General features: G+C 39.5%; 1 protein-coding gene across 1 annotated transcript in view; it reads left to right on the top strand.

The window, feature by feature from the left end:
• Window positions 1-15,449, top strand: part of stxbp6 (syntaxin binding protein 6 (amisyn)) — a 62,014-nt gene extending 46,565 nt beyond the window's left edge. Inside the window, exons 3-6 of the mRNA XM_008276893.1 lie at window positions 1,662-1,792; window positions 1,990-2,155; window positions 11,044-11,201; window positions 13,006-15,449. Of these exons, the coding sequence (XP_008275115.1) occupies window positions 1,662-1,792; window positions 1,990-2,155; window positions 11,044-11,201; window positions 13,006-13,029 (479 nt within the window). The 3' untranslated portion in view covers window positions 13,030-15,449. The remainder of the gene's footprint in view (window positions 1-1,661; window positions 1,793-1,989; window positions 2,156-11,043; window positions 11,202-13,005) is intronic.
• Window positions 15,450-24,143: the final 8,694 nt, after the last annotated feature.

Here is a 24,143-nt window from a genome sequence, read left to right as displayed (position 1 = left end):
CCATGTGCCACAAATGTAACTCGGAGACAAATTATTCTCGCTGTGAATTGGATGACCTCGGTTTCTAGACTCTCACCCTTCAACACTTTGGTTCATTACATCCAGCTGTCATCCTCTTTATGAAATTTTCTGCTTTCTAGAGCTCTTATTAGCCTCCAGTGTGACCCAAGACAGATGTGATCACTCACGTCTGCCATGGCTGTGCTTGTCTGTTCGGATGAAAATAAATTCTCAAAGAAAAAAGATGAGAGAGAAAATGACGGCCTGCTTTTATCTGTCTTCCTCCGTCTCTGTCCCACCCTGGAAGTATCAGCTGCAGCTGTCTAAATGGATACACACAACATATCCAAACACCCCTCATCTCATGGGAGTTTGCTTACTGAATGTATCACCTGATGTAACATTCAGCCCTACCTATATTTTCAAACTCATTTCCAGAGAAGGGTGTGGTGGATGTTTGACAAAGCAAACCTGAACAACAGAGAAAATGGAACATGACAGTTAGCAGGATAGTGATGTTTTTGGAGAGATGAGGAGTCAAAAGGAACTGCAGAGAACACTTTCCTCTCTCTGAGATGACACAATGGTAAATGTGGGAGAGCGGAAGCACAAGTTTGCTGTCGGGGTTAAAAAAGCAACACAGGAGCATGTTGTCCCTGAGAAAGACAAAGGGTTTCAGAATACAGCCACACAAGCACACATCCAGGCATATGTTGGAGCTGGTGTAATCTCTGTTTGGGAAGAGTCAAACACAGAAATGCCCTGCAATATAAGCATTTGTACTGTAATGCTGAGAGGAGTGGGGTGAATCTCAGGACAAAATGATGCCACTTTTGGACAAGAGTTGAATAGTCAGTGAAGTTTTTAAAACAAAAAAAGGAGAACACAACAGATGGGCAGTTTGTTCTGCATTGCGAAAGTGTATTGTTGTATAATGAAGCATGATGGTTAAACCACCAGCCGATAAAAGTCCACAATAGCTAATTCTTTTAATGGAAACGCTCTACATCATACATGCACCACTGAGTGATCACATTGTCATTATGTCAATTTTTCTTTGGTGAGTGGTTTAAAGAAAATATCATTAAGCTTAAATGTAGTGCAATTTATTACCTGTTTGGATTCAGTCAGCTCTGAAGTGAAAGAAATACATCACTGTGATGCAGAGACAGGAGTTGTATGCAGTTCTTTTGACAGGAACAATATAACTAAGTGTTCATATTTTTCAAATTGTTAGTGTGGAAAAGTCAGCAATAGAAATTAATCGCTCAGTATACTGTATGTAGGAATACATATGTAGCAATAAAACAAAAAGCCAAACTCATGTTTGCATGACTTGTCTGGTCACGATTAGTCTGTCTTCTCATAGCAAATCTTTATCACGCTCTCTGTGGGTGTTGGCTCCAAAATGTTAATGGATTTGCTCCATGGTTAATGGATTCCTTTGTTTCCGCTCTCCCACAGAAAGAAACTTCTGACTTTTGCTTCACTGATATTCCTCATGTGGTGACCTGGAACAGTCCAGTTGTCCTAATCCAAACTTCTCACTGCCTCACATTCATAGGCGCTACAAACAAAGCTCATATTTAGAACTTGATGCTGGTGTCGATTATTGCTGCAGCTTGCTCATCTGATGTGTTTTATTGTTTTGGTTTCCACAGTGACAAATAAGAAACCGTCCCATGTGTCCATCACTAAGGTCAAGCAGTTCCAAGGATCTTCTGCCTTCGTAAAGAGGTCTGGGTGGACAATCGACCAGCTACGGCAGGTCAACGGCATTGACCCCAACAAAGTACGTAATTGTTTTTAACCACTGCTATTAATAGAACTAAGCAACTGCAGGGTTACCACGAGTATTGCTGATAGTAAGATCATTTTGGTATTTCCCTGTTTCACGATTGTTTTCCCTGACTGTTCTAATGTTTCCTCTCCTTTACTACATACTCTCACCTCTGACTCATGTTTCCCTTTGGTCGTTTACTTTCCCAGGACTGTCCAGAGTTTGACCTGATGTTTGAAAATGCTTTCGACCAGTGGGTTGCCAGTTCAGCGGGAGAGAAGTGCACCTTTATTCAGATTCTTCACCACACTTGCCAGCGTTACAGCTCAGCGCGGAAACCCGAGTTCGTCAACTGTCAGTCCAAACTGCTAGGCGGTAAGACATAGAAATTAAAACAAAAACGACAAAAAAAACACTTCTAACTGTCTTTTGTTAGTATGTCTATTCAGAACCAAGTGGCTCTACAGTGCCAGACTCACTGCTCTCAAACTGTGCTGTAAGCCAGTCTGAATCTAATTATGTGTGATGACAACCAGCACCTGGTGTGTATGAAAATGTATGCGTATTCCTTGTACACAGCATCTGTTGTGTGCTGTGCTGAAGTGAGGTCAAAGAGGGTGTCCAACAAAATACATCAGCTGTGATTCAAGGCATCTGACACGGATCAACTGGTTTTACAGCACATTGAAACACTCAGTGCATCGCTAAATAATCATTTTCACTAATTTGTGATGTTGACACATTTGATTGCGTGCCTAATGCGTGAGACTCATTATTTTCATCAAAATAACATTAAACATCACACAGTCAGCAATGTAACAGCCACTTTTATTAAAAAGAAAAAAACAGTCAACTGAAAGCTAATCTCTCCCTTTACAAATATAATTCATTTCATGCACAACTAATATGGATATACCAAACAAGCCATCGCTTAATAAACTGTCATTCCAGCCATGTACAATGTGAATGTACAGTGACTGAATTGGTCATTTCTTGGCTGAAAATGTTTTTTGTTTACTGTAGGAGGGTTGTGGTGAAGGTGAGAAGGCAGCATCCTGGGTGGCTTAATCAGATATTGATCTGTTTACCCCCAAGCCTCATCTTTGAGTAACATTCAACCTGCTGTTTTATTCATGGCATTATAAATGGAAACGCATCCACAACCTGCCCCCCTGCGTGGTGTCCATCTGCCCCACATACACAGGAATCAATTACCAAAAATAGATATTCCTGAATGCCAGAAAGTGTGGACTTTGCTGGATTTTAAACTTTCAGCTGTTGAGCTACCAATTAAATCTTAGTATGAGGAAAATCAAGAATTAATGACAACCCAGAGTCTCTGTGTAATTAATATTGCACCGTGTGAAAGTCTTCGCTCCTTATGCAAAAAAAAGGTCGTTTGGGGGGAATTTCTGGGTTAAATTAGATTTAGAAAGTATGAGAGATGAGATTATTAGAAATATATGTATAGAGCCATTGGAGTTACTTTTACATTTCCTTTGACTCCGGTTTCTTACTGTATGTGTGGGAGCCAGCTCTCTATTCATTGATGATAAAGCTGGCAGTTCTTTCCAACATTCTGTTGCATTGCCTCGACCTCCCTCCTACTCTAAAAACTGTGTCCACATTTAATTCTCTTCAGCTGACCTTAGTGGATACTATAGTCTCTGTGTGTGTAGGCGGGAAGGTGTTGGTGTCCCGAAGAGCACTGAAGCCGAGGCTCCTTAGAGTAGGATGGATTATAGAGTGCAAGTGTTGCATATCAACCGCACGCCTCCAGCAGATCTGAAAATTACTAGTGCAGACCTTGTAGCATTGTTTCAACCACACAAAGTGTGAGAAACTTGCAGATTGTGGCACTGCCCATCATACATATGCCTGTGTTATGAATGAATTCATCCACAAAAACTGAAATACACTTTCTTGTATCGAACAATTCATTTTGTCGAAGCAGCAATTGATACCATGCAGTAAGTCCAACTACTTGGCTAACGTCTGATAACGAACTCCTTGCTCTCGGTATGTAGAGGAAACTGTCCATGATGGATGAAAAAGTTGACAGTTCGCTATCCGCATTCTGACAAGAGGAACAGAGAGGAAGCCAGCCTGCTGCCACTTCTGTCCACTCCAGTTTAAGTCTCACACCAGTGCAAAACAAAAATCATGACGCTGCTCAGGTGTGGGACCATAACTGTGGGAGACTCTATCTGCAGAAGCGCCTGAGACGGCAAACCCCTGCAAACGTAAAACAGATAATTAATGCACATATATTTGATTTTACACAGCTTGGAATCGAGATGTGCAAATCAGTGCAATGAACATTTTATTAGTTCTGCTGAAAGACAAGTATGTGCTGCCGATCGATGTAGTGAAACCAGAACTTTATATTGCAGTGAAGTGAAAAATTTCAAGTTTGCTGTTGGTTTTCCAAACCATGTCTTGGGGATGTCTGAGAATACCAGCAGACTTGTTTCTTGAGGTCCTGATAGCAGACTTTAGAGTGTAGAATGTAAGTCTGTTAAGTAATGTTGTCAGTATTTAGTCATCTGTTGGAGTTATCCTGAGTCTCATGGAGCAATAAGTTGGAAAGAGTGGAAGATTTCACATGATGACTCAGATAATGTAATTTTTTTAAATATTTAATATCCTCGACGGCTTTATACCCCACCCTGTATATTTCTGTTCATAAACATGTAAATTCTGTTAATGTATTCTGTTTAACAAGACGTCTGCCGGAGCTGTACAGGGTGGGTGCACAGGCGTGTGTTTTTGATCCTCAATGAGGCATATAATTGGTCCAGAAATAAAAGAAGCTAATTTGCTGATTGCCTTGTTATCGGTGCCAACTTGGGCTGCTGCCGACACCCTTATACCCTGTTATAACCCAATTCCCACCTGAGCTTCTCTGTCTTATTGCCGTGATTTGAATCTCAATGAAATTAGTCGCCTGGTTTACACTGCCTTCTGCGAATTTTCCTTCTTAGACAGCGTTAGATTTACGACTTCCTTTAAAAGATTTAAACAAGGACTTGGAGTTAATGTGGGCTAGTTCTCAAAATGTTTTTAGCGACCTGTTGAAAAAGTTGTAGTTTCTTAACACGAAATAACAGTTTTATTGTGTCCATTGTGTTTTACTCAACAGATAAATAATAAAACAGTAACTTCTGTCATGGTTGCATGACTTTCATAAAGAACTCAACACTTGAGTGCCTAACGCATGATTTCATCCAAAACTGTAACCCCTCTCGACTAATTTCAAAACTATATCAAGTTTCAAACTTCTGAGCTGACCATGACTTTTGATATTTTCTCATCACAGAAGACCAAGCTGTAGATTCAGTCATTTTCCGTTGCAAGGTCTTTTTGAACAGAATGAAGAAAGAATTTGTTTCACATCATGGTCATCTACTGAGACAAGGTAAGCACTAAATTAAAAGGAAAATAAATAAATATATATCCCACTAAAAATATTCTGAGTTCCAAGTGGTATGCAGAGTTTCTTGAACTTAGTTAATCAAGTCTATCCCTACTAATAAGTGATGAGTTCCAATAGTAGTCAGGTTTGAGGAGATACATTATACTGCATATATATGTTGTAGAAACTGAATTTTTACTTGATTTAAACTTTTGTCTTTTGTCTTGTATGATGAGCAGTTTAAACATATGATTTTTTTCCCCCCTGTATTGTCGGAAAATCCACTATTTTACAAAAGCATTACAAAAACAAGTGAACTGTGAAAAGCCTTTGATTGTATTTTTTGGCTGGTGCTGTATTGTAGATACACTAAAACTCTGACCACAGTAAATGGCTCATTAAGCTGGATTAAAATTAAATCAACCCTCTCCGCCGGCCTCTGAACTGAGGGCTTTGTTTTTTTTGACTGTCAGGGCCTTGACTGACCAGCGCTGTCATTTGTGTGGCTGCTGTGTTTAACATTTACACACTGAGCTTTTTTTCTATATGCTCCCAGTGAGCCCAAGGACAAGTTTCTCCCACTTTGTTACTGTGCGGGTTGAGTACACACTGAAGGGTATTTTAAGTTTACGTCCAAAGGTTATGTGAGTGATGTTCACTGTCCCGGCCCCTCACTGTCACACTGTGTGCAGAGTCACTGACAAATGCTGCGCTGAGGTAAATCACATTTTGGCGTACAAGGACAGTACAGCCACAGACTGTTTCCTCTCTAATGGTTTCTTCAGTATTCTGTACTTCTTTGTAGCAATTTGCAAATTCACATTTAAGCTTAGTCAAGCCTATAACGATCAGAATTATGGCTTTTAATGCATTGTGTGGCGCTGACATTTATCTGCTGATTAAAGCCACTAAGAGTAGGCTGTTCATGAATACCTAATAGCTATTTTTCTGACAGCGCTGGCACAACTCTATGGTACATTTGGGACATAATGTTCCGTGTTTGTCCCCAATAGTATTGTAGTGCCTTGCGGAAGCCTTTTTCAACAGCGTGACCGTGACTAAACTAAAGGCCAACTGAGCAAGCAAGGTCAAGACTTTGTCTTCATGAAAAAAAATGGCAGGGCCAGAGTGATGTCCTTCAGTCCCTTGGTTAGCCACTCAGAGAAAAAGCAAGGCGTGATTCAGGCTACACATCCATCTTACTCTGAAATGAGTGTATCTGGTGCATAAATACATGAAGTGAAGGTAAATTAAATGGAAGCGAAGACAGAGAGACTGAGACCACAATAGAAGTCAATTACCATTTATAAGATAATTCGTCGTAAACCACAGTACTGGATCACACAGTTTAAATGGACTTTTCAGTGCAAGAAAAACTATAATACAGTGGACATATAAGGCCTATATACAGTATGCATTTCGTAGTAAGAGAGTGGTCTTGGGGCAGAAAAAAAGTACAGATGGCGAAAGGAAAGAGAGAAAGTTGTGGAAAAGGACTTTTGGGAGTGACTTTCGGAGGAACATGAATCGACAGAACTGGGAGGGAGTACAGAAAGTAATCGGATAAAAAGAAGTAGCTGGATAACAGGCAATGGAGACATAATAGGTGTGTGTCAGGAGCCAGGAGGAGGTGCCCTTCCTGTTTGAACCTCGGCTATAGTTTTATTATGCTGCTGGGTGTAATGTCAAGATTTGCATTAATTAAACTGCAGCAGGGGTTTATCTTGCAGCAGGAGCAACATAGTTGTGCCTTTAGGCTTGTGTGATGTCTATTAGCATTCCTGATGAATTCTTTTCCCTCATCTTTCACATCACTCTGGTACACGTAATCGGTTTGGAAGTGTGAAGTAGCAGTATTGTTACCTAAAGAATCAGTGCTTTTGCTGCCATTCTAGTTTTTAATCAGTGAAAAAATCCGTGCATACAAACAACATTGTGTGAACTCTATGAGTCCAGTATGGCAGTACAGTATACAGAGGGATGAAGCATGCTGTTTGTCAGAGGTTTTGATTTGTATTTGTGTTTGTTAAATCTTGGTAAACCTGAAAGCTTTTATTTATTTATTTAGTTTGTATAAACATTAATGCTTTTTATTACCTTTCATTGCCAATTTATTATAGCGCTTTTGAACTCCACTTTTTAGAATATTTGGAATCCAGAAATACATTAAAAGTTGCCCTTTTATCGAAATAACATTGAACTTCTGAATACAACCGTGTTTCAAAATGGTTGTTACAAAGTTCTAGTGGTACAGAAATGAACTTGATGATGTTTTTGTATTCCTCTCACGTGTCCCTGTTTACTTCCCTGGCTGCTTGTCCTCTACTTTATGCTAATTTCTAGAATCAGGAAAATTGGATTTTGTTAGTTCGAGTTGAAAATATTCTTAATGTTCGCCAAACTGATGCACCCATATTCACGTGTGTATTTATGAATCTAAAATGAACCATTAACTTGCATAAAAGAGACTTTTTGTAAGCACTGTTGACTCTGTTAGGGCGAACAGATCAGATAAATTACTATCTCACACTTTGTGTTTTTATCAGCTTCGAGCTGCTTGTCTTGACATGCTTTTTTATATTGACAGCAAAATGTAATCACATGTGGCCTCTCTGTGAACTGGAAGTGCACACATCTACAGTAAAATATGAGCTAAAACACTGCTGGGGTACGAAGCCCCTGGTTAATAATAACAGCAAGTCCTGTGTACTTCAGATTCAGAAGATATGTCGGTAAAACTATGAATAGGGAAATAGGGATGGGATCACTTACTGAAGGCCTTGACAGAATATTTCATGTATCTTTAAAATAATTCAGCAGGCTAATTCATAATTTACTATCTTGATAATTAAGGGGAGTTTCTGATGGCACTTGTTAGAGCGCAGATAAGACTGTGCACATTCATACATATATAAAAAAGAATCCGAGACACTCTCTCCCTTTAAACACCCACACATATTATACCCCTCAGCATTATCCTAGCACAGTGATGATATGATCACATACACAGCCAGAATGAAAATATGAAAAGCACTACACCATGGTTTGTTTTCATGGAGCTTAAGTGTAGGTGGGTTTGTTTTTTAAGGTTAGCTGTCCAATATAATCAATCCACTGTACTATGATGGTAAATGAGACTCGCTGTCAGCATCAAGTGAAGTGTATCTGACATGTTCCCTGTTGATAACCAGTAGATGATTTTCTTGGTCTCCCAGCAGTGCAGCCTGTAATCTACTGCTTACAGCAGAGTTGAGAAGGGAGGGGTGACTTGGTATGATTTTTCCTCCCCGGCTTCCTTGTTATGTTTGTCTTTGCTCATGGTTTATATTTTCTGGAATATTTTGTCGCCAGAAAACAACTTGCTTTTTATTCAGTCTCCATTGTTTGAGAGAGCCTGCCTGATTGTGCGGATATCATTGAGTAGAATAATAAAATTCCTTCTACATTGCTGAAAGGAGCAGGTCACGGATTAAGCAGATTTAACAATTAGCCAAATATCACATAAAGCTCCTCTTTAAGATTTACTCGTGCAACATCAGCGCTATACGAGATAAAACTTTAACTTTACCTTCCTGTTTGATTAAAATTCACTTTAAATTAATGCCACAGAAACCCCTAAGGAGCATAGCTGCTGTTATCCCTTCTGATAACAGTGATGGCTGATTAGCTTTCATGTTTATGTTGAAATACGAAGCTCAGAGTTTGAATCACAGCAGTGGCATCACATAACATAATCTACTCCTACATGCGTGTCATTCAGCTTGTGATGCTGCACCCCTTTCATAAACCTTCCAGAATGTCTCCACCCTGCGTTTTCTGTAATTACATCCTACACGGGGGGAGCCCACGTCACAGGCTGCCGCTGATCTCCGAGAGCAGAAAAGAAAGACGCAACAGAAGGGAAAATGGTGGGCAGACAAACAAATGGAGATGTTCTCTGAGTGCATGTTATGGAGTAGTTGTGAGTGAGTGCAGGGGTTATATTGAGGATGATGGGAGTATTACTCTCTGGGCTTTCCCTCGAGAAGGAGAGGATTAGGAGAAAGCTGTTTGAAGGTGAAAAAGGTCTTATCCTTGTGAAGTGAAGACCTAGTGCCTTTTAAGAGAAGGTATGCTTTCAGGAAAGTGTTGTAACCTGTGCAAACCAAAGCGCATCGGCAATACAGGATCATAACACACGAGCTTTGTTTTGTTAATGCCTAAAGTAAATGCAACACTCACTGTCTGACTCTGGACAAATTCTAAATGAAATAAGAATCTCAACAGGTATGGTGCTTTGATCCCGATGTGTTTGTCATGTGTAATGCAATTCATTTACTGTAATGTCTGGAAAATCCACTGAAGGAGGGACTTGTGCATGTGTTTCCATTTCCTTTTGTGTGCGTAGGTGTGGGTATGACCATCGATGCGTACATCCATCTGTGTGTCTGCAGCGCGGGTGTGTCTCGACACAAATTGCTTTGACTTTATCAAGTTAACTTCTTTTGATGGAACACCAGCTGGCCCTGCCGTCTGCTTTTGGGCTGTCGTATAATCCACTGCAGTCAAGCTGTCCCAATTATCTGTCACTCAGCTTACCTGTCTTGTTGCCAGGGGACATACATTTACTATATTGCAGCTTCCAGTAGGAAAAGATAGAATCAGGCTTGTCAGGTCTTAATACCGTCACAGTACCTTCAAGCTTTAACTCTGTCTATTCCTTCTTCTCAAACTCCTTAAACGTATATCCGAGGATGCAGACTTCAGACAATGTGATATAGTTTATCCTGTCACTGGGTGTTTGTGGTGATTTTTGCAATATCTGTCCGAAGCTGAATACAGGAGAAGGTTGCCAATAACTAATAAATACCCAAAGAGATCTAATGATTCAAAAGACATTATATTTTATGTTGCAGCATAGTTGTCCTTCTCGTCAGCATGTTATTAACCCTCAGGTACTCCTGTAATGTTGTAATTCAAACTGACTGGTCAGGACCTTGTCACCACAAACTGAAGGTCCCCTTTGCCTCCTTTTGGGCGCCCAATGGCCTAAAAGTTCACATCAGCACTGGGTGACAGCATTAAAAGCAATGCAGATATTTCCGTACACTGGCACTCTTCCCTGAGGCACATCTCCTAGAATGGACAGGTTATACCCCACTAGAACAATTCAACTGTATTGCAGACCAAGAGAAAGCAGCAGGAAGACTCCTGTTCCTAGTCTAGTTGTTGGCAAAGTGGATAATGGCAGCACTCCCAACGTGTGGTAGATTAATGGCTTGTCAAACGAAACATCCGCAGGGCTGCCACGGCTATCTGAAGATGTGTTCTCTGTCTTATTTCCACTACTGGGTCTCCAGGGCTGCCCATGCAGCCAGCCACATGTCCCTTTTCTTATTAAGCTATAGTTTTAGAAGGAGGAAAGTGATCACAGAGCTGACTCCAGAAGTTTCAAATGAGAGAAAAGTAGTGCTAGATGTATCGAGGAGGGACATGTTTTCCTATAGGAGCCGTTGGATTTATGTGTTGCAAACCTCCCAGTTTGGGAAGGTTAATTTTAGTTGATCTTTCCTTGAAGTAAATCAGCTTTGAAGAAAACTCATTATCTACCTTCCCACACTGCACCTGTTAAAAGCCATTTAGTTTTTTTATGGTGTTGTCTTTACCATTAGTAATGATGCTCGGGGTCACTGATTGCACGACATCCAACTAATGTCACAGGTTCTTTAATGGCAACTGATCTCTGTGCTGTTCACCAAAGGATTCACTGTTTCCTTTCCCTTTTGTCTTCCCTCCTTTGTGTTTACTTTTCTTCTTGCCTCCCTTTGCTCTGTCTGGCTCGCTCCTTCACTTCCATCCTTATCTGCAGGTAACAGTATACTACATTCAGCTGCAGACAGCGTGACGAGTGCTGTACAGAAGGCCAGCCAGGCTCTGAATGAGCGTGGCGAGCGATTAGGTCGGGCTGAGGACAGGACCGCAGACATGATGAACAGTGCTGAACAGTTTGCTGTCACTGCACACAAGGTGAGGCAATATGTTAGCAAGATACATTACAATGCATAACCGCAAGGTGGATTTTCTGTATGTATTATACCTTAGCACATTGAAATTCTATCTTCCACTACCACCTCGTGTTCCAGTCGAATATCCAGTCGTGATTTTAAAGTCATTATTAGTTCAGCCAAAAGATGAAACATTTTTCTTAAAACCTGAGGATATTTGAAGACTTGGTTTATCGTGACTCCAGCCTCTTAGCAGTAGTGCTCTCTGCTCTGGGAAGATAATAGTTTTTCTTCTTCTTCCCTTCATTTGTTCTCTCTTTTGTAGTTCTCCATAGGGTGTTCTCTCATCCTCCATCAATCCCATGTCTCTTGTTTGTCAGGAAAAGTAACTGCCTGCTGTTTAATGAGCCCATTAGCATAATATGATTTTTTTTGCTGCAAAACCAAAGAAAAAACCTCCCTTGCTTTGTAATGAGCACACCTGGTTGTGATCATCGTAGCTGTCTTTCTAATAACACTCAAACACGTTGACTTTGAAGCTTGATTTCATGTGTGAAATCAGACAGCCCTGCTGGACTGTCATGCTGTTAAGGGACAGCCTTCGCAGACAGGCTTGTGCTCGCAGAAGCAGGATGTCATTGTCTTTAATAGTAAAGCCATCCACTACCTATTGAAATGACTGCTTTGAATGATGTATAAAGCCATACTAGTGATGGTGAGATAATTGAAAGACATTTGAAGAGTCTTGCATTGCCCTCTTACTGCTCACAGATGAGAATCCCCACTGTGATGAATTACAAAAACTGTGATAAGCAGAGAAAAAAGCCCACGGCTTTGGTGGATACAAGAGAAAATGACTGCATAACCCCTGCGAAGAATCACTCATTTACTGGTGTTTCTCATTTCACTTGATGCTATTCGCTTTTATGTTATCTGCTTCATAACTTGTCATTTGTCTTGCACATTATTATTAAAACTCATGCTGTTTTCTGTCTGAAGCCTTCTGGTAAAAGCAATAGGTAGCAGTAGAGGTGGATATAAAATAGATTCCATGCGGGGATGACTTTGAGAAGGACTTTACTTGACATATTTGAGTTTTCCTACTCTTAAATTCATCTGCATGTGTTACAAGTGGACCTCTGCACACAGTATAGTTTTAATTTATAACCAATCGCAGAACTACGCATCTGCAGCACTGTGAGCAGGTCACCTTGACATTCGTCTTCGTCCACTTCTGCAATCCCGTCTCTGCACCTCACTGTGTGGTGGCAGACACTTGTGCTGCACAGCTCAGTTTTAATCAAAACCACTCATTCCTGTGTGCTGCTCTACTGCCCCCACTTGACCGATGTGTAGAATTCACATCTCCTCATTCTGCAGCAATACACTCCATGCTCAATCTGTGGTCTGCTTGTGTGTGTGTGTGTGCATGTGTGTGTGTCTCCCAATCACGTCTCTAGACCCCGTGGCCTTGTCTTAGATTGGTGGCCCGGTCATCTCTTCAACCACTCCTCCCTCAAGCTCATTAGAACCCTTGTTAATGAGATAAACGAACTTGCAGAGAGCCTTGCCATTACCTGAATGAAAAATGACAGAGCCATTGGCTTGCCTAATAGCTTTTTGTTGTTTGTAGGAAAGCTCTGAAATGGTCAAATTTGTACCCTGTGTGTCCTTATTTTGTTTTCACTGTGTTTTATTCAACAGTCTGATACATCTGGTTGTTTGTAGTTGCCAAGCATTTTAATGTTTGTATAATTTATTGATCACCACTTTCTTGAGTTTTCTCACTGCTTATCCTGAAACCCCCTACCCCAATGTTTCTACAGCTTGCCATGAAGCACAAGTGTTAGACCACTGCCAAAACCAACTGGGCTGGGGGGGTTCCCACTATCGCCAGTCGCTGTACAGGAGAAGGATTCCAGATTTTATTCTTTTTAAAAATTTTAATATCATTAATATTTGTTAACAATGTTAACATTTTAATGTTTTGGGTTATTGTACTCTGGTGCATCTCGTTCCTAATGATGGTGACGCATCCAACAGATGGGAGGAAGAGAGATAAACAACGCTACTTCAGACTGTCAACAGAATGTTTCATGCTTCTGTTTGCCAAACAAGTAACAAGCCACAGCCATGACTGTACTTGATAATGATGGTCACTCAATATACTTTCCCTTTTCATATGCTCAGACGCTAATGTGAGTGTACACGAGCTGACAAGTCATTATCAGCAAACCCTCCTAGATGAGGAACAGTTTGTCTCACGTGGTATTAATTGTCGACCGGCAGTGATCCTGCAGTCTAATGCATGAGGGAAGGAGCCTCTTACGGGTTGTCACATGTGAGATTGGGTTGAGGTTACCAGATAAACATAAATATACCTAAAGATAGCCTAGATTTAATGTTTGATTTGTACTTAGACAAATATTTTGGCATCAAATTTGGTAGAGTGGAATCTCAGATGAACGGTAACTCTACCCGTGAATCTCGATAAATCCCAAAGTATACTTTTTTGATTGGTTTCCTTCTATGCTTTGACTTTTGGGCGTGGAACTGTTTTTGCTTGTTTTCTCTGCCCACAATTTCAAACTGTAAGACAGTATTAGTCAAGGTATTTTCAACATATCATTTCATAAACTGCCGAAGAGTCTGTAAAGAGTGGTTTCAGTGATCATATAAAATAAAAGCGGTGAAATGTTTCAGTCTTCTGTTAGACTTGTCTATCATTCAAAAACAACCAAAACTACATGGAATACAGTTGCCAACATTTTTTTGGAAGTGTACTTGAAGAATTTGTTTTAAGAATAAGCTTTTTAAGTATATTATTATTATTATGTATATTTTATGTTGAAGGGGAACAATTCAGTAAACCAGCTTCTGCACTGTAAAAAGCAACATGTAATTCTTCTAGTACTACTATCTTCATGTCTGTAGAGCGAATTTGTCCCTGAACATGGGATGTTTTAATATTAATCCTGGCTGTATTTCAACTTTAAACATTCAGTAGTCATATCTTGTGCTTTTTGTATAATTTGGGTTGGTCATTATAATGATGTGTATGCTGATAAAGGACTAAATGTCTCAAATAGCAGAAGCAGTGTGTGGTAGTTTTTTTGTTTTTTGCAGCTCTGCTCACACTGACTCCAACTTTGGCTTCTTCACTAGCAAGACACCACCCTCACACTTGAGAGATCTTTGATTCTTTTTATATTTTGAATTTTATAATTCGTGATGTTACGATGCACTGATAACCTTATCTCGCGGAGCACTGTTGAGTTCATAATGAAACGTTCCAGTTGCCTAACTCTTAGTGTGCTTTTATTCCTCTCTAACACTTTGGATGTTTATTGTTTCAATAATAAAAAAAAAAAGACAGAAAGATGAATTTATATTATTATCAGTGTCCTTTTTATAGCCGGCTTTAGCGATTCCATCAAACAATGGAATCAGAAGTTGTACATTTATTTTGTCATTGCTGCATTCCTGTACTTACATTAATGTTCCCTTTTCATAGACGATAAGCTGCCAAAAACTCAGTGTCTCAAGGGTCATTGTGTCATTTTCTGTGTCTGATGTGCTCAGTTTAACTTCATGCTTTAACAATGCTCTCATCTCACTGATCTCAACTCTCTGCTGTAAGATGTAAAATAAAGTCCAATTCACAATCACAATAAAATGGTTCCTTATTAGTGCCTTTTTATGTTTATGTCTGACCTCAGGCTGCACATCAAGTGTTAATATCGTCTCGCTTTATCTAGCAACCCAGGGTAAAAACTGCCTGTGTGGATCGAGGAAGAAGGTTTTTTTTTTTTTAGGTTACAACTGAGTGAACTACTCGGCACTGTGTTAATGCTACAGAAGAACATTCCTGTATGCAGAAGTCATGGTGTGTTGAGTTAACATGGTGAGGGTCATTCTTGGTCAAATTTTGCACATTTGTGACTAATTGTACATTTTGAATTTCAGCTGTTTCTGATGATTTTGTATCTTAAAATGGGTCAATATTGTCTGCATGCTAACAGTTGCGCTCTTGTTTCAGCAGGTTTAATTTCAGTTACTAGTTCTACAACGTGTGTGTATTTACATTATTTATTGTAGACGAAGGAAGTATTTTAGTAAGCAGGGATATTACAATTTTGGTATTTGAGTATAAAAAGTAATAAACATCATATTTCTTCATGTTGTGCAAATTGTTTCCCCGGTACTGCTGATGTTACTTCTATAAATGAATAATGGTGATGTTTCTTCCATAAAAGACTACGTTATGGAATTCATTGTTGCCAATATGTTTCTTTTCTACTCCACTGACAAAAAAACCTCTAGACTGCAATGCACAATTTAGTTTCACTGCAATCACATGTAGGGTGTGAGTGCTTTGCATGAACTTGCTTTGTTTCACCTGCAGGGGGCGATGTGAGCCTCATCCTGACAGCTCACTATGGACATGGCTAAAGCTTTATTGTGTGTGTATGTGTGCAGCAGGTCTACTACACTCTTGGCTTAGTTGTAGTAAAGACTGCCCTCATGTGGATAGTTTTTAAGACACAATCTGCTCCAGATATCAAACCAAGTCACACCCCAAAAATTACAGAAATGATTTGGAACTTAAAAATTTAGCAACAGGAGGCAAACATGCTTATACGACCAACTGTGCTTTGTTTCACTCAGATTTATTATGTAAAAAATGTGATAACTTTGGTCGAGCATGTCCTAACTTTGTGATTCAGGCTTTCTGTCCAGAATGCCTAGTCTACAAACAAAACCTGTGATCACCCCGTTGAAACAGTGCATATGAAAAATATTTACCCCACTTGGAAGTTTTCCAATTTTATTTCCTTTCAACATTGAATCATCAACTTTTGTAAAACTTTTTCATGGCAAAGTGAAAACCGATTTCTACAAAGTGGTGTAAATTACTTAGAAGTAAGGGATTGTCTACCTGTTCACCTCCTTTAAAGTGACTTTTCTATTTCAAGAGATACAGCCAGTTGGTGCTACAACTCAAACAATTAAGGAAATGGAGATGTTCTTATTGCAGGGAATATGTCTAAAGTGATTGCAGTATAAGGACATCTGTATCTGGAGGATCCGTACCTCTGGCTATAACTACACCATGAAGACAAAAAATGCTCGAGGCAACTCCATTAAAAGGTCATTTCAAATTGTAAGTTTGGAGTACAGTTAAATCCGTCATTATGAAATGGAAGGAATAAGGCACATATGTACATCTGCTTAGAGAGGGCCATCCTCAGAAACTTGAGTGACTTGGGAAAGAAAATTATTCAGAAAGAGTTACAAGCTTCAGCTGCTGAGATGGAAGTGACTGTGCATCCAACAAGTGTTGTCTAGTCCAGTCAAAGCTTTATAGGAGAGTGGCAAAGAAATTTAAAATCTTACATCTCGACCACTGTTCTTCAGAAGGCATGTGGGAGACTCTGAAGTGAACTGGAAGACGGTTCTTTGATCTGATAAGACCACTGTACATCATCACAAACACATGGTCCCCGCTGTGAGGCATGGTGGTGGCAGCATCATGATGTGCTCATCAACAGCAGGCCCTGGAATTCCTGGAAAGGAAGAGGGTAAAATGAATGCAGTCAGGTAAAGGGAATCCTTTGGAGAACCTTTTGTAGTCTGCAAAAGAACTGCAACTTGTTATATTTGTTTTCTAGCAAGACGATGACTCAAAGCATTCACTTAAAGTTACACAGAATTACTCGAATAGTTTAAAGAAAACAAGAGGAACGTTCTGGAGCGGCTGAGTCCGAGCCCAGACCTTAGTCCAGTTGAGAATCTGTGGCTGGACTTGAAAAGGGCTGTTCAGTCACAATCCCTGTGTAACCTGACAGAGCTTGAACAGTTTTGCAAAGAAGAACGAGCTACAGTTGTAACGTCCAAAAGTGCAAAGCTGATTGAGACCAATCCACACAGGCTCAATGCTGTAACTGCAGCCAAAGGTGCATCTACTAAATACTGACTTGAAGGGAGTCAATACTTCTGCAATCACTGTTTTCACTTTGATGTGAAACTCATTTAGTCAATTGTTGTCCAAACAGCAGAATCACACTGACCACGTTTCAAAAGCAAGGAGAAAAAAAAGGGGGAGATTTCCAAGGCATGTGAATACTTTTTATAGGCACTGTGTCACAAGGATTCTTCGCTTTGCAAAGCTCCTAAACATCATGCATCTCTTCTTACAGGCTGAGAAAAAACTCGGCATGACTACTAAAAGTTAAATTGTAAGAGAAGACTAATTCTGATGAGTCTGCAACCACAATGCAGCTTTTGAACAATGTTTTTGAATTTAGATGAAGTCTAGATTCAGAGCTCTTGTCATGGTAATAATGGCTGGCATCAGTAAGAAAAGGTTAATTGTTAACATTTTAAACCTGAAGCAGGTTCATGCAGTTGGCAGAGATGGAATTTTTGTTTAATTACATTTTTGTAGATGGTGAGAATGTTGACTTCTGATACGAACAGTTCTATTTAAAATCACATGTAGTACAGGAGTAAAGCTGTATCTTATAATTGTATTTGTAAAGCTTTGAACCCATTCACTGTTTTCACAGAATGAAGGGAGAAATCGACGAGCCAAATCACTAGTAAAGAGGTCTGAACATATAGCAGGGTCAAGTGAGCAGAAAAGAGTCTTATCAAAACATCTGTGTTACCTTCCGCCTCCTTGTCTCTGCTTAATAGTATTTTAATCTTCCAATTAATGATCCAGATCAGTCTGACAAGCAGAAGGGCAGTTAGTGCAGTAGCAGTGCTGAAATACATGATCTATAGCTTTTAGTGCCAGAGAGGGGGAAGTAAGCACCTCATTAAAGCCCCTGTGCAGGTTTCTGCTGCCATTACTCACTCTGCCAACTGCTGTGAATCATCCCTGGCTGCATCTTAAAGCCCACCTATAATTGTTCAGCTCTTCTCTCTCTTTTCCTCTCAGCTCCGGAAACGTTGAGGCATTGTCTACTTTTGACCTCGAATTCGGGACACGTTTTCTCTCTTATGTCACAGAACCTCTGAGACGTCTTATCACTGGAATAAATTCAACACCTTTTACAAAACATCCAGACCCCTGCATGTTTTGCACACTTTGTATGTTGGTTAAATTCTAGAAAACTGTCTTTTTGCTTATTTTCAGTGTTTGGCAAATATAATAAAACACACAAACTGACAGGATCTAATATTTTGTGAACCCACTGTACATTTTTTTATGTACATGTAGCACAGTTAAATTGCAGCTGTACACCACTGAGGGGTGCACGAGTCCTGCAAAAAAAAAAAAAAAGACTCATCAGCTCTGTCAGTTATTGCCCAGTCGTGTATTGATTACTGTTTTTTAGTGTGTAATGTCAGTTAAATGTGTGCATTGATCCCTTGTGGGATCGAAAGCGTAAATTAAGGTCTGATTGAGAACTGTTCAATATCAGTAACCGCTACAGTTAATGACGCAGCGGGGCAAGTGGGCAGTTAAGCCATCAAACATTTTCTCCCCCTGCAGACGGATCTCAGCTCGTACCAGCAAGAAGCTTCAGACTAACTGCATTATGAATTTTTTTCCCCTTCTAAATTATACTAAAACTACCTTGTTATCACAGAAATATGTCAGTGTTGTCTTAATATATGGCTTTGTATGAGAGTCAAGGGTTGTATGTTATAATTGTATTTATTAGTTCAAAATGTCAGACATACAATTTCTAATAATGAAAGTGTACCTTTTAATAGTTCAAGGAAATATAAAAATAGCACATTTAAAATTCTGTTAAAAAGTGCAGAAGTATTTACAGCAACATGAACGATCTATGTTAGAGATGTAAATAGTTATTATATGAGTGAGTGGCCTGTTTTGTTGTAAACATATGTCATGTTTTTGAGCAGTTATCTGAAGTACAGTATTGTATAAATAATTGAATTACATAGGTTACCGGGTTGTTAAACTATGATCTATATTTTATTGATCATCTTTTTTCTACCTGTTTTTTTTTTTGTCTTACTCTGCAAGAAAACCGGCAACTGTGAGATAAATACAGAAGTTAAAAAAAGGGGGGATTTACTCGAGTAAAGAAACTTTTAATGTGGACTCATCACTCTGCATTTGCATTTTTACATGCAGGGGGACCACTGGTGTGCATGACTTACTGTCCAAACTTATTTCTCGAGTGATCCTAACGCAGCATTTGCCCGGTCAGGTGTCACCTTGAGAGGTGCATTGACATTCCTGTCAGCCGGGGAGTTGGTGTCATTTCAGCAGAGGCTCGGTGGCAGCCTGACTGTTTAACTGGCTGGCCAACTGGCCTCAGGGCAACTCCTTTTTTAATCTGCCAACCTCCCCAAAGCTCCACTGGAGTAATTACAAGTTACACCCAGGGGTTAGAAGGACGAATGAATTGGGACTGCACCTCTATTTCTCATTATCACATACAAATCTCTGCAATGATTCCTGAGTGCTCCTATTAGTCAGGACTGGAGTTTTACCTCAAAGTAAAAGGGCAATAACTGCAGCAGTGTCCCTGAGGTATTCAGGAAAGTGGGATCCAGAGAAATGTGTCTGGACAGGAGGTGTACACTTCACTGCCCCAAAAGAAAGTTCTACAAAACTTTTACATTGTGTTCGTGAGTTAATCTATGTATTTAAAAAAATAGTAGGAGCTCATTGAACTATAGCTTCACTTATTTTGCAGCTACATAAGATTAGCTGAATTTCCTTGGAAACATCTATAATAATAGATTTCTTTTTGTCAGTATCTGCAGAAACAAAGGGCAGAGTTATATATATACCAGTAAAGTAGACCAAAATTGATGATACTAATTTCAAAATTATAATTTAGAACTATAAGTATTAAATCTACTTTTTTCTCATACCATAAATCAGTAATCTAGCTTCGGATAAAAGGTAAGACTTTATATTTAAGTGTTTTTAATTGAATGTTTAAACTGTGAATCCCCCAAACTGTACATTTTCAAAGGCACACAGGTATTTTTGGTGTGATAGAGCAGTTGGTGCACAAGGTGCCAACTACAAAACTCCTCCTTGGACATTTAGTTTCAACAGTTTCCAGTGCATACATTACAATATGTATTGTACCAACACCAATTAACCAGCACAGTCTGAAGCAAAGCTCGTGAGCTGAGACACTCCACAGTGTTGTGCTACATTCAATGGCCATAGTTTTGTATCAGCTAATAACCTCAAATGCACTGTAGTCGGATTGTGAACACAGCAAGTCATGCCCCGGTGTAGATACTTACAGTTAATTTATGCAGATACACATACTGTTTTATGAGTTGGCGGGTTTTGTCTTGTGCTTAATGGTGCAGAAACAGCGAGGCGACACTGCTGGTGCTCCTGTTTTACTGCTCGTCTGTCAGCGTGTCTATCATGCCTTGTTGTCAGAATTTCTTATAGTGGCTCTGTTTTATTCTTGTAGTTGTTAGACATGAGCATTATGATGCTTTTATGCTATTGATTTTTGAGTCTGCTCATTTAAAGCTACAGTCCAGAGCTACAGACCATCAGTATTAGGACAGGGAAACATTGTCTTTGTTGTTGAAGATCTGTACCTCATTAATATAATGTTCACTACCAGGTCTAAGCTTCAATTTCAGTAGGTTTGCAGAAATATAGCTGCATAGGAGATGGCACTTTTAAACAATGACTAAACTAGAGGATTCAAATGTAATTGGACAAATGAAGATGAAGTCAAACAAAATCATAATATTAAATATAATGTCAAAAATCTTCTCTTTTAGTTTTTAACCCACAGACATCACAAGATGTTTTGTGTCTTCACTGTAGCCACCTTCACTTCTTGCTTGTGAGGGTTAGTCAGCTGAAGTTGAGACTAAAATTCAAACCAGGTTTATTGATGCAATTTCAACATTTTATAGTGTAATCACATAATTTTTTACTTTTTTTTCCACATTTAATTGTAGGTTTAAGTTTGAATTGATAAAATTGTCATGTTGCCTTTCACTCTACAAAACCCAAAATATGATGTGAGACATGTTTTTGGGTTTTTTCTGGGGGTGCAGTATTTTTCAATTTTATTTTTAAAATTAAAATGATTAAAAAAATCTGTTAGCATTCTTTTTTATTATTAGTGTGTATTTTTAGTTTAATGTGATAGGCATGTTATTTGAAATTGAATGTAGTACAGAGCAGAGAGAAGTGTCGAAGTATTTATGGTCTGGATGATGGGTGTGTGGCGTTACTGTCGCCACACATCAGACTGTACACTTTACCTGAGTAGGCTTACTCAAATATTACTAATATAAGTTAGGAAATACAATAACGTATGCAACAGACATTAAATTTAAACCGCAAAGCTGACTGGACGGCAGATTGTTTAAATACTTTACCAAATAAAACCTCCTCTGTTTACTACATTTTTAGTGTTTAATTCTCTGTTAGGAAAATTAAATATCTTTTAATGTTGGACTGTCGGTGACATAAGAAGCTTTTCTCATGATGCTGATGGCATCAGATACACGGATTAGACAATTCCAGTTCGTTCCACTTAACAAGCTCAATAATAAGCGCTGATATATCAAAACAAACGGGCAACAAGCAGCAAATCAGCTAAAAACAGACAAAAGGTTAAAGAGCATACACACTAATTAGCCTGCCTAATTGCATGCAATGTAGCAGTCAGCTAGACAGACTGAAGTAAAAACACAGTGGCTGAGCTGAGCTACATGTAGTCACATGGCACCAACAACAAGGAGCTGCAGCACACTCAGTCAGCACATGTGATGTAGCTCCTTGAATGAGCTGAGAGGAGAGAAGAGTTCACACCTTCACCTTACAGTCCAGACCTGTTCAAACAGGTTCACTCCAACTGTGCTGTTACCTTCAATGTTATATATCCTGTTTAATTGGGGAGTACTGCAGGAGTAAAAAACATACTGTATGGTTTTTTTTGTGTTTTATGTAAGGCAGAGATGGAGGCTGGTGCAGCTTGGGTGACCTCAGTGCTTGCCCACAGTGACTTGGCAGATGTGTAGCGAGGCGAAGTGCACAACAGCTGCTTGCTCTAAATCGAGCAGCCTATCCTCCCAATTCTCCTCTCTGCCTTTGAGTTCCTGTGGAGTGCAATGTCAGCTGTGCTGAAATCATCATTCATTATGCTGATATGTATCTACCTTGTGCACTTCTCTCTTGTGCTTCAGTTTTACAAATATTGCTTCTTTTGTTGTTGGTCTGAGTTTTCCCTCCCTTTCAGTACTTTTGTTTGCTGAGTTGTTTTATGCTTTGGTTTGTGTAGATTGAAGTGTGATTCTGCAGAGCTGGAAAAGACACTCAATATAGTTTGTTGTGTTTATTAATAAACCCAAAGGGATATTTTTGAGCTGAAGGGAAAAACATCTCTTCTGAGTATAAATATCACCTTAAGCTCTTGCTGGAAATGAGCTTCAGAAGACAAATGAGGGTGGAAGAAAAAGATCTGCAGTGACCCACTTCTTTGTGGACCTTTTATCCAATTTATGTTCACAATACAGTGAATGCAGGATTATTGTTGTTGCACAAGATACAAAACATCAGGGATCCTTACTGTTTCAGAGACAGTTTTCCTCCCTGTGAACCTGAAAGATAAATAAATGCTGTGTGTGTGTGTGTGTGATAGAAATAAGACCTCAGTCTCTCTTGACATCCATCCAACCTTTGAGATGTATCAGTGTAAAAAAACATATTTTGCATGTACAGTAGTTGCTTGTGGAAGCCCGTGTGCACATATAAGAAATCTGCAGGAGTCTGGTGGTATGATGTGGCGTCACTATTGATCCAACAACCCACTTTTCTAGTGTATCCAGCTATTACAGTATTGACTTGACTGAAGAAACGGATTGGCTTCAAACTAGCAGTGACATGCAATCTTTTCCTCTTCTGGGAGCGCTCGGTGCTCCGTCGTAGGGATGAAGCGATCATGTGAGTCAGCCCCCGCTGAAGACGTATGTCGATATGGGTAGATGTGTTTCAGGGTAGAAACACTGTACGCATCTGTTTCATGACCAAATTCATGCAGGTTTTGGACAAAACACGACTGAATTTCAGTTAGTTTGAGGTGACTCTGTTTCTAAGCAACTGGCATACATCAGTGAATGAATTTGTAATAAATAGTAGAAATATGTCTCCCTGTGTTAAATTCACAGAATGAGCTATGTCCACAACTTGTGGTTTTGTCCCACAAACACAGGTTTTGTTAGGTTTTGGTATATTCTGACACAAGGTTCAAGTGTCTTTGTGAGCTTGTTTGTGTCAAATCAAGCTTGCATATGGAAATATTGCATACGTAAGACGTTTCATTTTTGCTTTTCAGGGAGGTTAACCTACACCTGAATGACATTTTGTCATAAAATTCACACGCACACACACACATGCACCTCAGAATCATGTCACTGACTGATTGCAGGTCATTAATCATCCCTTCTTCAGCTCCAGTCTGTCTGTTCACATTGATCCAGAGCAGGTTTGAGGCCCATAAGTTGTGACACATATGCTGGATGTGTTTTGAAAACATGGTCAAACTCAATTTTATATTTTCCTGAATCTTTGTCTGACTTAATCTGTTATTTGGCTTTGTTTCTTTTTTTAAATTGTGTCTTCAGAAATGCAGAATATCTGGAGTTGCCTTTAATATCCCTGTTGTAGACGGAGTATCCTTCTCACAGTAAACAATCAGAGAAGACCTCCGATCCCGAGGCCCTCCCCAGAGTGAGCAGGACATCAGTATGCAGACAACGCCCTACAGTTTTGCAGTGCAGGCTGCGTGAAGCCTCTAAATTATAGTGGAATATGCAGGAGGGAGAATTCATAACAAAATCTGTCACTTTCTGTTTGTCTATGATATATCACCGCAGCCTTGTTAATATTCTCCAAACTCCACCAGAGGATTGAGCGGGGTGGCAAGACGAGGTTAGAGTAAGTCTAGGTTTCTGTTTTCCGTGTGTGTCTTCCCCCAGA

The sequence above is a fragment of the Stegastes partitus genome, unplaced genomic scaffold (assembly GCF_000690725.1).
Source record: "Stegastes partitus isolate 25-593 unplaced genomic scaffold, Stegastes_partitus-1.0.2 Scaffold83, whole genome shotgun sequence".
Classification (NCBI taxonomy): Eukaryota; Metazoa; Chordata; class Actinopteri; family Pomacentridae; genus Stegastes; species Stegastes partitus.
This window is presented reverse-complemented; position numbering and strand designations above follow the sequence as displayed.